The sequence below is a fragment of the Notolepis coatsorum genome (genome assembly GCF_963971535.1).
Source record: "Notolepis coatsorum genome assembly, chromosome: 1".
NCBI lineage: Eukaryota > Metazoa > Chordata > Actinopteri > Aulopiformes > Paralepididae > Notolepis > Notolepis coatsorum.
The window spans coordinates 156,181,707-156,196,427 of NC_140165.1; the positions used below are offsets into that span (position 1 = coordinate 156,181,707).

General features: G+C 45.2%; 1 protein-coding gene across 1 annotated transcript in view; it reads left to right on the forward strand.

Annotated features, from left to right (window-relative positions):
- Positions 1–174: 174 nt before the first annotated feature.
- The window catches only part of susd2 (sushi domain containing 2), a gene marked incomplete at its 5' end in the record, with an annotated part of 84,149 nt that continues 69,602 nt past the window's right edge, over positions 175–14,721 (forward strand). Inside the window, 8 exons of the mRNA XM_084308020.1 lie at positions 175–191; positions 897–1,045; positions 5,603–5,784; positions 6,010–6,158; positions 7,237–7,438; positions 7,589–7,674; positions 7,765–8,033; positions 13,796–13,939. Of these exons, the coding sequence (XP_084164146.1) occupies positions 175–191; positions 897–1,045; positions 5,603–5,784; positions 6,010–6,158; positions 7,237–7,438; positions 7,589–7,674; positions 7,765–8,033; positions 13,796–13,939 (1,198 nt within the window). The remainder of the gene's footprint in view (positions 192–896; positions 1,046–5,602; positions 5,785–6,009; positions 6,159–7,236; positions 7,439–7,588; positions 7,675–7,764; positions 8,034–13,795; positions 13,940–14,721) is intronic.

Genomic DNA, 14,721 nt, shown 5'->3' on the forward strand with positions numbered 1-14,721 from the left:
GGGGTCCCTGACCTATTACATATACATTTGGGGGTCCTTGACAGGAGAACGTTTGAGAACCACTGCATTAATTTACGAGGCATCGTTTTAAGTTTTAACACTAAATAGCAAATAGCTTAAAGGCCAGCTAGCCAACTCATATTCTTGACTATTTCTTTTTCACTCAGGTCAAACATGCAAAGGAAAGTGTGGTGAGACGTTTGAAGCGTGTTCGTGCCACACCACATGTGTGTCCTTGCTGAACTGCTGTGCAGACTACAGACAGTTCTGTCTGCAAGTGTCCCCCTACTCTGGCTCAATGCTAGGCGGAAGTGCTCTCAAAATCCTCCATGTTGTCTTTCGCCCTAATGAGCGCCTCCTCTGCAGGTCTGTGGACACGACCTCTTCTTATAGTGACCTTTGAAACATGAACACCATCATTATGACATGTCATCATTTAGCCTAACTCTTGCCCAATAACCCAATAACCTTTTGTTGAACTCAACCTCAGGGGCAATAATCTAGCTGAAAGTGATTTAGCAATATTGTGAAGTTGATGCGAACAGTGTTTGTTACACAGTTGTAGAGCGAGAGGAAGTAGGCTTATTGACAAGCACAAGGTCAGTTAATCCTCAAAGTCATTACAGTATTATTTACTATATTTATATATACCTTTTCATAAACATTCTATCTTGGCCCAAGTTTATTTTCTGTTCTAGTGTTTGCTCATACAACTGATGGCAGTAACACCCCCAGTTGTTTCCCTAGCAACGGAATTCTTCTGATAGGGTCTATAGTATTACATTACTATATTCATTTGTATATTACTCAATAATGTATTGTTTTGTTTTCTTTGTGTGAGCAAGAACCAAGTCAAATTGCTTGTACTTTGCACTTGGTGAATTTATGTGATGCAGGTTCAAGGGGGAGATGGAGACAGAGGGGTTCATTGACGAGGAGGGCAGAGGACACTGTATTTCTCCTTTACTTTATGAGACCGGCTGGGTGCCATTTGGTGTTTCCACAGATGGAATTAACTTTGATCAATCTGGAGAATATTTGTCAGGTAAAGTGTGAAAATAACCTGTGGCTATAGGGCTGGGAGGTATACCTAATATGAAGTTATACTCTCATGGATCCATGCAAAGTTACGTCCACGATATATTGTAAAAAAAAATAACTGCAGCCTTTATTTTTTAAGTTATTCATTGCAGCAGTATTTAAAAAGTCGAATATACACGTTTGAATGAAATAGCACCATGCCAATTGTATTACAAGATAAAGTCATAGAAAAATATGTGAGGTTTGGTTCTTTCCCCACCACAGGCTTCTTAAAGTACTGTGATGATTGGTCCGCTGCTCACCCACTCGCTCTGTTCCTTTAAGGGATTTCGGTTAATTAATTGCATTCTCCTCTCCACACGCTTCTTCCTTTAGATGCCGTTTGATTGGTGCTCCCCCAACCACACGCTTGTCAATCTCATCCCGCAGCTGTCACAGCTTGTCATTAAGCATCCCTTTTGCTTTATATACCCGGATTCCCCATTTAGTGTTGTTGGATCGTTCTGATATATTCTCTGCATTTGCCGTTCCTTCCGTCGCCTGCTTTTCCCTGTGCTTTGCCTCCCAGGACTCTCGAGGAGTATTCCGTTTGGACAACCCGTTCCCCGTTACGAAGCGCTCGCCCTGTTTGATCTGCTCACTTCACGCACAGCGCTCTGGTGAGTTTTTGCAAGACAGTCTTTTGACTCTATCATTTTTCATGTGTGTAATGCACTGAAGAGATCCTGTTTTTCGTTCAGACTGTCTCTCACCCTTTTTGCCTGTTTTGGATATTCACTTGGATTCATTATTGTTTGGACATTGCTCACTGTGTGTCTCACACCGAAGATTCTGTCACTTGGATTTATTGTTTGGACATTGCTCACTGTGTGTTTCACACCGAAGATTCTGTCACTTGGATTATCTGTTTGGGACAAGTCACTTCACCTGTCACCTGTCAGTTCCCAACTGTTCACTGAGCTAACCCGCTCTCTCTCTCTCCCTGTTCCGCTACCACCTCGGAGTACTGCCGGGAGGATTCTGCAGAGCGGCTCTGACGTCACGGACAGATACCTCAAACGTAACCCCCCCGGGAGAAGCTGCAGAGCAGCAACATTCCTCACATGCTTGTTTCCCAGTTTGTTTCTGTTCTCAACCAAGTTCTTTCTGTTACTCTGTAAAATAAACAAGCCCTAGATTTTGGCTAACTCTGAAACTACTCTCTCTGTGCCGTTTGCGTTTGGGGTCGGTGTCAAACCATAACATTACGATCCAACCAACATGACGACCCCAGCCGACACAGAGAGAGTCAGCACAGCATTGGCAGTCCAGCTAGAGACAACCAAGGAACACAGCCTACAGCTAGATGCGGCTGCGGCTGCTGTACAGGAACTCCGAGAGCAGGTCCTGCTTATTCAGGGGTCCCTGGGGGCTCTGGCTAGCCAGCAGTCTAGTCTTCTCCTCCACTTACAAGCACTGAGTGAAACCATTAACACCTTGCTTGCAACCCCACTTCCTTCAGGAGCCTCGGCCGGAGCATCACCCGCAGCCCTGGCAGGCCCCGCGCTTCCCGATCCCGCACCTCGGGAGCCCCGTCTCTCCGAACCACGGCTGTTCGACGGCAACTTCGAGGATTGTGCCACATTCATCATGCAATGTGAGTTGGTTTTTCGTCATCAACCCAGTCGTTTCACTTCAAGAGGAGCCCAAGTGGCCTATATGACTAACTTGCTCTCAGGCCGGGCAGCCCAGTGGGTCACTTCCTCCTGGGCAATGGAGGCAGACTTCTGTTTCTCCTACCCAGACTTCGTGGCTGAGCTCCGCAGGGTGTTCCACCATCCAGCCCGTGGTCTGGACCCTGGAGCCCGGTTGGGTACCTTCCGGCAGGGCAGCGGCGGGGTTACCGACTACGTGCTGGAGTTCAGACTGGCGGCTACGGAGAGCGGTTGGAACGACCAAGCACTTCGTCTTACCTTCATGAGGGGGCTCAACGACGCAGTCAGGGACCAGCTCGCGACCCGTGAGGAACCTGAGTCCCTCGAGGACCTGTTCAGCCTCGCCATTCGCATCGACGGACGCCTCCAGGAGAGAAGACGTGAGAGAACCCGACGGGGACCCCCAGACGTACCCCCCCGAGGACCACGACCTCGAGGAGGTTTTCAGTACCCCAGACGTACCCCCCGAGGACCACGACCTCGAGGAGGTTTTCAGTACCCCAGATGTACCCCCCGAGTACCACGACCTCGAGGAGGTTTTCAGTGAGTCCAGGGCTCAGGTCTTTCCGCCTCGCCGGCCTTACGACTGTGCCATCGACCTCCGCTCTGGGGCTCCCTTTCCCGGCGGCCGCCTCTACAGTGCTGACCGTCCTGCCCCCTCCATGACTGGTGGGTTTGTTCCCTCCCAAGCCGTGACCGAGGAGGAACCCATGCAGCTGGGACGCAACCGCCTTAGCCCGGCCGAACGGGAGTCCAGGCTCTTCTCCGGCCGTTGCCTCTACTGTGGCCGGGATGGACACCGTGTCTCCAATTGCCGTGCCCGGCCAAGAGGACCAGGCTCGCCGGGACCCCGGGAGATCCTGGTGAGCCATCTTTCCTGTTCCCCCACCCGTGCTCCACCCAACCGTCTGGCGGACGTCACCCTAGCCTGGGCGGACCAGCGGGCGACGGTGGGTGCACTCATGGACTCTGGTGCTGATGGGAGTTTCATGGACGTTGGGTTTGCCACCCGGGCCAACATTCCACTTGAGGACCTCGAGAGGCCCTTGGAGGTCTTCGCGCTGGATCATCGCCGCCTGGCTGACGTCACTCAACGCACCTGTCCAGTCCTTCTCACCGTTGCTGGTAACCACGTTGAGAGGCTCCAGTTTTTCGTCACCAGCTCTCCTCTTGTCCCTGTGGTCCTGGGCAGGCCCTGGCTCGCGCTGCACGAGCCCCATATCGCCTGGTCCTCCGGTACCATCAAGGGGTGGAGCTCCTCCTGTCGTGCCCAGTGTCTTCAGGTGCCGTCCAGCCCCCTCACCGGGTCCCAGTCCCCGTCTCCGGCCTCCCTCGCCGGTCCTCTGTCCCCGTGCCCGGCCTCCGCTGTCGGGCCCCAGTTCCCCGTCTCCGGCCTCCCTCGCCGGTTCTCTGTCCCTGTGCCCGGCCTCCGCTGTCGGGCCCCAGTCCCTGTGCCTGGCCTCCGCTGTCGGGCCCCAGTCCCCGTGCCCGGCCTCCGCTGTCGGGTCCCAGTCCCCGCCTCCGGCCTCCCTCGCCGGTCCTCTGTCCACGTCTCCGGTCCCCCTCTCCGGGCCTCTGTCTTTGTCCCCCTCTCCAGTGCCCCTGATCGCCGGCTTCCTTCGGTCCCGCCCGGGCAGGCCGGGGCAGAGTGGGTCGCCGGGTGGCTCCCGTGGAGGGGGGAGTACTGTGAGGTTTGGTTCTTTCCCCACCACAGGCTTCTTAAAGTACTGTGATGATTGGTCCGCTGCTCACCCACTCGCTCTGTTCCTTTAAGGGATTTTGGTTAATTAATTGCATTCTCCTCTCCACACGCTTCTTCCTTTAGATGCCGTTTGATTGGTGCTCCCCCAACCACACGCTTGTCAATCTCATCCCGCAGCTGTCACAGCTTGTCATTAAGCATCCCTTTTGCTTTATATACCCGGATTCCCCATTTAGTGTTGTTGGATCGTTCTGATATATTCTCTGCATTTGCCGTTCCTTCCGTCGCCTGCTTTTCCCTGTGCTTTGCCTCCCAGGACTCTCGAGGAGTATTCCGTTTGGACAACCCGTTCCCCGTTACGAAGCGCTCGCCCTGTTTGATCTGCTCACTTCACGCACAGCGCTCTGGTGAGTTTTTGCAAGACAGTCTTTTGACTCTATCATTTTTCGTGTGTGTAATGCACTGAAGAGATCCTGTTTTTCGTTCAGACTGTCTCTCACCCTTTTTGCCTGTTTTGGATATTCACTTGGATTCATTATTGTTTGGACATTGCTCACTGTGTGTCTCACACCGAAGATTCTGTCACTTGGATTTATTGTTTGGACATTGCTCACTGTGTGTTTCACACTGAAGATTCTGTCACTTGGATTATCTGTTTGGGACAAGTCACTTCACCTGTCACCTGTCAGTTCCCAACTGTTCACTGAGCTAACCCGCTCTCTCTCTCTCTCCCTGTTCCGCTACCACCTCGGAGTACTGCCGGGAGGATTCTGCAGAGCGGCTCTGACGTCACGGACAGATACCTCAAACGTAACCCCCCCGGGAGAAGCTGCAGAGCAGCAATATTCCTCACATGCTTGTTTCCCAGTTTGTTTCTGTTCTCAACCAAGTTCTTTCTGTTACTCTGTAAAATAAACAAGCCCTAGATTTTGGCTAACTCTGAAACTACTCTCTCTGTGCCGTTTGCGTTTGGGGTCGGTGTCAAACCATAACAAATATGTCATGTCACATCATTTGTTCTGGAAAACCCTCAAATACTGTAAATACCGTCAAAACTATGACAAATATCTTGGTATAATATTTTGGCCATATGGCCCAGCCCTACCTGTGATATGAGTTGACTAATTTGGGAATGTATCTGCCCTTTATTATTCTGCTCTGTTAGTCCACCCGAGTAAACTGGACCCTGCTTTTAAAGTCACTCTGGTGAATGCAACACAGTGGCAGTACTATGGCACCCAGAACACCAGAGGACAGCTGAAGATGACATGGAACTCTTCTCTGATTGGAGGAGACAAGGTCACGATAGAGCTGTGGGGTTACAGAGAGGTCAGCAGGGGTGCAGGGGTGGAGAGGAACCCTCTACAGGCTAGGGATGCCACGGTAAGACAAATAAACATATTATAATTGAACATTTTAAACAAATTGTCACTTTTTTGGAGGGTCCTGCAAAGTAGACCTAGTTTTTGTCTAAAGGTGAATTTGAAAAATTCTATAGCTGATTAAAATTGTTAAATCGTTTTAACTAATAGTTAATAGTGAAATAGGTTATTTGTGACATCCCTACTACAGGCGGAGTGGACATATCTTTACTCTCTTGATAAGGACCAGCCTAACAGTGGAGTCTTCAGCTTCCTCCCTATGCCTTCAGAGAAACCCTACTCTGACTGGGAGATGGGCAGCATCCGTGTCATTGCCAGCTCTAAGTCAGATGGAGCCAGGTATTCTTCATAAAGGTCTTATTATCTCACAATATCCTACATCTTAATAATAATAATAAAAACAAACAATATAGCCTGTATTGCAGTCAGTAATGTAACAAGTTAACAACTGTCTTGTTTTGTGACGTGTTGGCACCAATATGTGGAGTCTCTTACACATCCTTAGCCAATTAAAGCAAATTTGATCTAAACTGATGTAGTGTCATTCAAAATAAACTTTTAACTTATAGCATATTAACATCATTATGGTATCTATCTTCTTGTCTCTGGAGAAGACGGTAAGCTAATTTCCCAAAATGTTGGCGTGTTCCTTTAAGGGGTTAAGTATCTCAAAGCAAGTTCATTGTCTGATGTTAAGGGGGATGGCGTAATGCATGTTGGAGGTAAACAGTTTTCTCTGAAAAGGCCTCTGCGCTCCCAGAACAGATTGAAGTTGTCAATAAAGTTCACCTTGTGTGAGGGACAAGCAATTGAAAGCCACCTGTTCAGTCCCAGTCGCCTGCTAAATCATACTCCTCATCTGATTGATGGCAGAGGACCACTGGTGTATGTTTCAATATATTTGGAGCCTAGGATTTCTTAGCAGTTCAGTGAAGTATGGTTTCAGTGTTTCTGATATAATTATATAATGTAATTTTCTCCAGCATGAATAACTCCTTTTCAGAGTGGTAATCAAACCCTGCCCTCTTTTTCTTGATCCTCCAATCACATTGACGTATTTACTGTTTTTTCTGCTGTAAAGCATTTTGGGCTGCAATTCTCGTATGAAAGATGTTATACAAAAAATAAATAAAGTATATTATCACTACTTTTACATCAAACACAGTATTTTTTTTGTTTTGTTTTTGTTTTTGTTACATTACTAGAGTTAGCGACAGTTGTGATTGGATCATCTACTACTGGTTTATTGAAGGTTCCCAACCACAGCCAAAATGACATAACAATTTTTTTCATAGATTTTAATGACAGAAATCTATTACAAATTGTCTGGGAAGTTTTAATATAAATTCTCTGCTCATTATTGGAGGATCAAGAAAAGAGGGTGGGGCTTAAGATAGGTCAATTGTACGTCTTCCAGGGATGTGCAGGGGCTGTGGAGTGGAGCCCATGCCTTAGCCTGGCACATGGGGCAGGCCTTCAGAGACAACTCGGCAGCCTGGGCCCAGGAGAAGTGCCTGGAGTGGGACACCCTGGAGAGGAGCCTACCCAACTTCCTGGAGGAGATCCCAGCCTGCCCTTGCACTCTGGCCCAGGCCCGGGCAGACACGGGCAGGTTTCATGTAAGTGCCCTTGAAACAAGTCCACTGTGACAATTGTGATATGTTAACTGTGCTTTGAGACTATGTTGTCTGTAACATTGTAACTCCTTCTTAATAGCACATGCAAACGCATGTTGGAGTCCGATTTTACTAATTGTGCCATTGTTTCAGACCGATTATGGCTGTGACATTGAGAAGGGCAGCGTGTGCACTTATCACCCTGGTAGTGTCCACTGTGTGAGAGCAATTCAGGCCAGGTAGGAGTGAGCAAATTCATTAATGAATTCATACGTTTTTACCTTAAAAATAAAAGGTTGTTGTGACATGATTGATTTTCATTTTCCCAGTCCTATGCACGGATCAGGGCAGCAGTGTTGCTATGACAGAGCAGGGGCCATGGTTCTGACTGGGGATTCGATTGGAGGGAGCACCCCAGATAGGGCTCACGACTGGGGCTCCCCTCCTTACAGGGAGCCCCCGCGAGTCCCTGGCCTCTCCCACTGGTTATATGACGTCCTGAGCTTCTACTACTGCTGCCTGTGGTCTGATCACTGCCACATCTACTTCAGAAACCGACCCTCTAGTGGATGTACAACATACCAGGCCCCAATAGCTGGTGAGAGGAGTCATACTGTTACAGTCATACTGTAGATTACAGGCTCAGAAAAACAATCGCCCAATTACAATGAATTTACAGGGATTTGTGAAAAGTGTTGCAAATACTGTACATATTAACACTGTTACAAAGTTCTACATTACAACAGACACATACAATAAAATTACAACATGATCTCATATTGTACACAGGACATCACATCAGACAGAAGACAGAGTAGATGGTACATATCACTCTACAGTATATACATTTAGGACTATAAGTGTTATCAGTGTGAAACACAGTGTGCTTTTGGCTGTGGAGCGAAGTAAAGTGAGTGCATTTGACTAATGGTACATAAATCCCTTTAATGTTCACTCCAAGAAAACAACTATGTAAAAATTATTCTTTTGTATTTTTAATGTTATTGGGGCACTAATAACAAGAATACATATTATATTTTTTTATTGTTTTTTAAATATACGCCACTACCAAATGGTTGAGATGCTGCTTGATGGTAAACGTACCTAATACATAATGATACATGTATAATAACAATTATATGATAATTTAATACCTACACATACAAAAAAAGTAACTAAGTAGAAAAAGTTAAATTACTGGAAAACAAGTCATGTCAAGTACATTTTATTTTATCAAAAGAACTTCCAACACTTGAAATGACACAGTTGTATTGTCAAAAACATACGGGGACTTTACTGTATGTATTTCCCCCTCTCAAAATCACAAAAAAGTACCCATGGGAACTAGTACTTCTCAACTGGTCTGTGTAAATTATCAAAAGAACTTCACTTCACTTGTACAATTCAATCACTTTGAATGATACATGTGTTTTCAAAAAGGTATGGGGCTTCTATTTGTTTACCCCTCTCAAATTCACAAAAAAGGACCCACAGGGACATGTCCCAAACTATGGTTTTGCATAACGTCGTCACCACTTTGCTCCCTAGAGGTAGCTCCTGCTCTTCCTCACTTAGATCAACATTGAAGAATGTGGACGGCCCTTGATAGAGCAATAGGTCATGGATGATGCCAGATGAACTGGCACGGCAGAACGCCTTGAAGGCACACTTGTCAGGTTTATTGGCAATGTACTGGCGGAGAGTGCCAGCCCTTGTGCCTTCATATGACACCATGACTTCATCCACACTGTGTTTGTAAGTGGATGGGATGAGGAGACACTGCTTACGAAGCAACTCAAAAAGAGGCCGGATTTTGTCAAATCAGTCAGGGCTGCCATCATACTGCTGATTATCATTGAAGTGAATGTAGCAGCGTAACAGCATGAATCTCCTCTTCGGCATGATATCAGCTACAGTATCACATTGATACGTGATTCGGGATGCCAGTAGTCCTCGATGGCCAGGAAGTGGAAAACGCCCATCAAAAGTAGTATAGCCAGGAAATCTTCAATCTCACCAGAGTTAGTCTTGACTGGATCCCCCAACTCCTGGGCAGAGTACAGATTGGTGTGGTGAGCAATATGATGAATCATCTCATCAGTGAAAAGTGTTTTGAAGTACTGGAAGGGTGTCTTGACAGCAACTGGGGTGACAAACTGAGTCAGGAACCTGGAATTCCTCAATATCTACATGCTCCCAGATTCTACTGTCCTCTTTTTCTTTCTTTTCTGTCATTTTATTCTTCTTTGTGCCTGGGGGTGACCTTTGGTCAGGGGTGTCATTCAGCTCTTCCATGTTGACTGTTTTTAGGGTGTTTTTCCCTTTTTTCTTCTTCTTAGCAGATGTGCTTGTTGAGGGCATCTCCTCCTCATCCATAGATTCAAAGGAAAGATCCCCAATCACCTCTGCTTGTTTGGGCAGATAATCAGGATTCAGGATCCCCTATCGAGTCATCATAATCACTCAGATCAGCCTCAGAGTCTTGAGGATCTTCTGGTACAAGGGCCAGAAAGCCCTGTGGCCTTAAACCATAAAATAATTTAACATCCATCTATTATTTGTAAAACACAGAAACAGAAGGGGGGAGAAAATGCACTATTATATATAAATGTCAGCATGTTTGTTACAAAAATCATACATAATCAGTATAATAACACTATGAATGTAACATATTAACAATAATGCATCAACAGAAGTGTTTTTATTCAATAGAAAATAGTCAATTTGAATGAGATTAGCATAACTTCACCAAACTGTTACCAAACGGTTGAGTTTCTTCTCCATGCAAAATATTACCATAAATTGTCCACTCAGCCGTCTGGTAAAGCATCTTTTAAAAAAAATATTTGACCCTTATAAAACATTTTTTGTGTTGCATCAAGTTACATAATTATGTTAAGTAATGTGTTAGATGATATAATATGTTGAAAAAACTAAGCTTACCTTTGAAAATCCAGCCAAAAATAGTTCACATGTCAGGAGAGATTTTTCAGTTTCTAACTTGCTGGTAGCACACTGAGTGAGAAGGCTACTGTCAAAAAGCAGAGTGCCATCTAGTGGATTCTTTTGGCATAGCATACGTGAACCGAATGGTAGAGATGGCTCAAAAAGGCTCAGTTAAGTTTAACAAATTTTTCAATGAGAGATAGTGACTAAAAATGTGCTATTCCAAATGGTTGAGCAGACTATTAAAGGGATAAGGTAGTCATACTAAATACTAAAACTAAAAGTTTTATAAAGAGCTGGCTCAAATTCCTGAGTGGACTAGTGTGCAAAGCCTGATATGGCACATGTTGTACATGCTTTGCAAAGTATTGCAAGAATGTGTAAACACTGCTTGGGTAATTATAAATAGCAGCATGAGCATACTGCATCAGTCAGAATCAATCAGAATCAGAATAAATCAGAATCAATTATCATTGATTTGAGTATAATTTGACATATCATATGACAAAGACTGAATTTGTTTTACCTTTCTTCTCGATCAAAGGAAGAATATCTATCTATCTATAGATTGTCTATAATTCTAACTATTGTAAAATGACTGTAACGTTGTCTACAATGTACTATTATCTACTGTTGAGTTTCCATTGTAACACAGACATTCCGCACAGGGCAGCCTGACCGCAAAATCCTTGTGGTACACTGGTGCTATCAGAAGATGATGGGGGAGGGAATACCACGTTCTGTATAAAGGATAAGGTCACTCGCCTTTTTTTTTTTAGGCGAACTGCTTTACTGCACGAAGATTAGAGTAACTCATTTACTTCAAGAATATATTCTGCTGTCTTATATTTTTCCTGCATCAACTGCTCTGTTATTCGTATTACTTTTGCCCAATTAAACTATAAAATAAATCCACATCTGAATAGAACAAAATTATTTGTCATGACGGATCCCCCCTCTTTCAAGAGGATCTGAGCACAGTCACATTCCCTGACACTTTCTATTATCTTCCACAAGTTACCAAAGACTAACTAACTAATCAAAATAACTGGAGAAACACGCCGTGGCTCCCTCCTCCCTCTCAACATGAGCTGAAACTACCGTTTGGACATGGAGGGAGGGGCGGAGCGCGCTGCTGTGAAGGAAGTGTTCATTTCAATTTTACATTTACAACACAAGACAAAATGAGAGCAACATGGCATGCAACTCTTATCGAGGGAATAAACATATCTCTTGTTTTCATGATCGTGGGAAACCAAAATCGTAATTGGACTGCATTTATATAGCACTTTTATCCAAAGTGCTTTACAACGTATGCCTCACATTCACCCATTCACTCACACATTTGCACACAAGACGGTGGAGGCAACCATGCAAGGTGCCAACCTGCTCATCGGGAGCAGTTAGGGGTTAAGTATCTCAAAGCAAGTTCATTGTCTGATGTTAAGGGGGATGGCGTAATGCATGTTGGAGGTAAACAGTTTTCTCTGAAAAGGCCTCTGCGCTCCCAGAACAGATTGAAGTTGTCAATAAAGTTCACCTTGTGTGAGGGACAAGCAATTGAAAGCCACCTGTTCAGTCCCAGTCGCCTGCTAAATCATACTCCTCATCTGATTGATGGCAGAGGACCACTGGTGTATGTTTCAATATATTTGGAGCCTAGGATTTCTTAGCAGTTCAGTGAAGTATGGTTTCAGTGTTTCTGATATAATTATATAATGTAATTTTCTCCAGCATGAATAACAATATTGTTCACAGTTTTGTAGGCAGACAGGATTTCTGGGATTTTTTTCTGTTATGTAATTTAATCGGGAAAGCAGTATATTTAAGTATTTGGTGTTTTTTCTTTTACAGCACAATCACCAACAATTGCTCAGTGGTACCATTTGTCAGCTGTTGATCATTATTACAGCTGCTGTTGTGACCCTCTATCCTGCAAACATCCTGTGTCTCGTTCTATCCAAGCGGTGTGGCGCTGTCATGCAAGCCAAGTCCTCTGACAGCGATCCAGGCTTACATAGTAGTGGTAGGAATCTGTTATCCAGCTGTAGAGTCATCAGTGGTTGGGGAGAATTGCTTTTATTCGCTCTTATCGTGTTAGCTGCGACTGTCCACAGTTGTTTTTTATTAGTAGCAGGGTTGATGTGAGCCAATGTTAGCTGGATGGTAGTGAAGGCGAGTCATTAGCGCTTCTTCTCGCTCTGACTGCCTGTTTTGTTGGACTGTTTTCTTTTTCGGTTCTGCTCCACATTTATTCCAAAAGGCATTTCTGTCATTTTGTCATTTTGTTTGATTTCCTCATCTAGGATAAGCGTGTAGGAACTAGAAATGAGCATGGATCTTAAACGTTTATTAAAAGCATTTAAGCAGCATTAATGGATCATTAATGTAAAAAGTAGCAGGAACAGCGGTAAAAAGCAGCCTGCAGCATCAGAAGCAGGAAGCACATTAAAGGATAACTCCACTATTTTGGGAAATTAGCTTATTTAACATCTTCCCTGGAGTTAGACAAGAAGATGCATACCTTTTTTGTCTCTGTGCGTGCATTTTAGCTTTGGGAATAGATGCTCCGTTAGCATAGCTTAGCTTCATCACTGGAAGTGGGGGAGGACAGTAGCCTTACAGTGCCTTACAGTGTATTGCAAGGTCTGACATTGACCAAACTTGATATGCATGACCTTGGTGGGCTCTAGGTCAACTCCTGAAAAGGGGGTCAATGTCAGACCTTGCAATCAAAAGTTAGGGGCGCACTGAAATTATGGCAATGGTTATTAGCCCCCTAACTTTTGATTGCAAAGTCTGACATTGACCCCCTTTTCAGGAGTTGACCTAGAGCCCACCAAGGTCATGCATATCAAGTTTGGTCAATGTCAGACCTTGCAATACACTGTAAGGCACTGTAAGGCTACTGTCCTCCCCCACTTCCAGTGATGAAGCTAAGCTATGCTAACGGAGCATCTATTCCCAAAGCTAAAATGCACGCACAGAGACAAAAAAGGTATGCATCTTCTTGTCTAACTCCAGGGAAGATGTTAAATAAGCTAATTTCCCAAAATAGTGGAGTTATCCTTTAAAGCATGCATTTTAGAATTTGAATGTTATTTCCATGGCCTAGGAAAGTACATACTCTCTCTCCCAAAGCCAGAGAAGTCAGACTCAAACTGACTTCATGTCATCAGGTATGAAGTCTGGAGCTGCTCCATTGACAATGAATGGTAGGCTGACTTTGTAGACCTGTTTGTTTTAGTTTTTATACACTAGTTAGATTCAACTCATCGTATATGGATCAGCTTCAGAGTTATTCATCTTCTCTAACATTTTCTTTACTGTCTTAAGACCATATGAATAACATGTGTTAACTTTTAAATTGGCCGTAGTTCCCAATTAAGCATACTTTTTCTCCATGGTTTGCAGGTGCTGTCCTTGGGGACCCTCATTTCATAACGTTTGATGGCCTCAGTTACACCTTCAACGGTAAAGGGGAATACTACCTAACGGTGTCCCCGGACAAAGGACTCAGTGTTCAGTGCAGAACCGAACAGGTGAAACTTAAGAACGGTGAGTTTGGACTCAGCCTTGTCTGTGTCCCTCTCTCCCATCCCTAGGGTACTACCTCTAACTCGCTGCCCAAGTCCTTTCAAACTTCCCTTGAAGAGGCCTGCTCTGTGATTGCTTTGTGTTTCTTTGCGTCCAGAAGAGGGAATTCCCGCTTCTACATTTGTATGAGTGTAATTATCTCTGCCAAGCGGTACACCTGGGGAGAAATAATTTGTTTGGTCACATGTGTTTGTTTGTTTGTTTGTGTGTGTGTGTGTGTGTGTGTGTGTGTGTGTGTGTGTGTGTGTGTGTGTGTGTGTGTGTGTGTGTGTGTGTGTGTGTGTGTGTGTGTGTGTGTGTGTGTGTGTGTGTGTGTGTGAGAGAGTATCTGTCTGCAGCAAAACAGTGCCGATTTTGATGAAACGTTGGACACAAGCTGACTGTCAGGGTGTAGTACTGAACCCAATATGCAGACAGAGACAGATCTTGTGAAAACCCAATATGGGTATATTTAATAGAGAATGGTTAGTGTCCAGGCAGGGGTCGATACACGGGAAAGGTACTCGTACAGTCCGGTTTGTGAGCGGGGGCAAGAGAGCCGAGGCGGGATTTAACGCGATGCGACACCAAACCGACGCGGTGGGGGCCAATCCTCCCTGCCCCTGAATCAAATCTAACATCACTGCTAGGTGTGAGTCAGACAGGCGGGGGTCAGAGCGGGTACAGGGTATTCAGCCAGGCAGGGTTCAAGACAGAGTAGAGCACAGAGAATCGTCAGGCAGGCTTAGAGTCAGAGCAGGTCC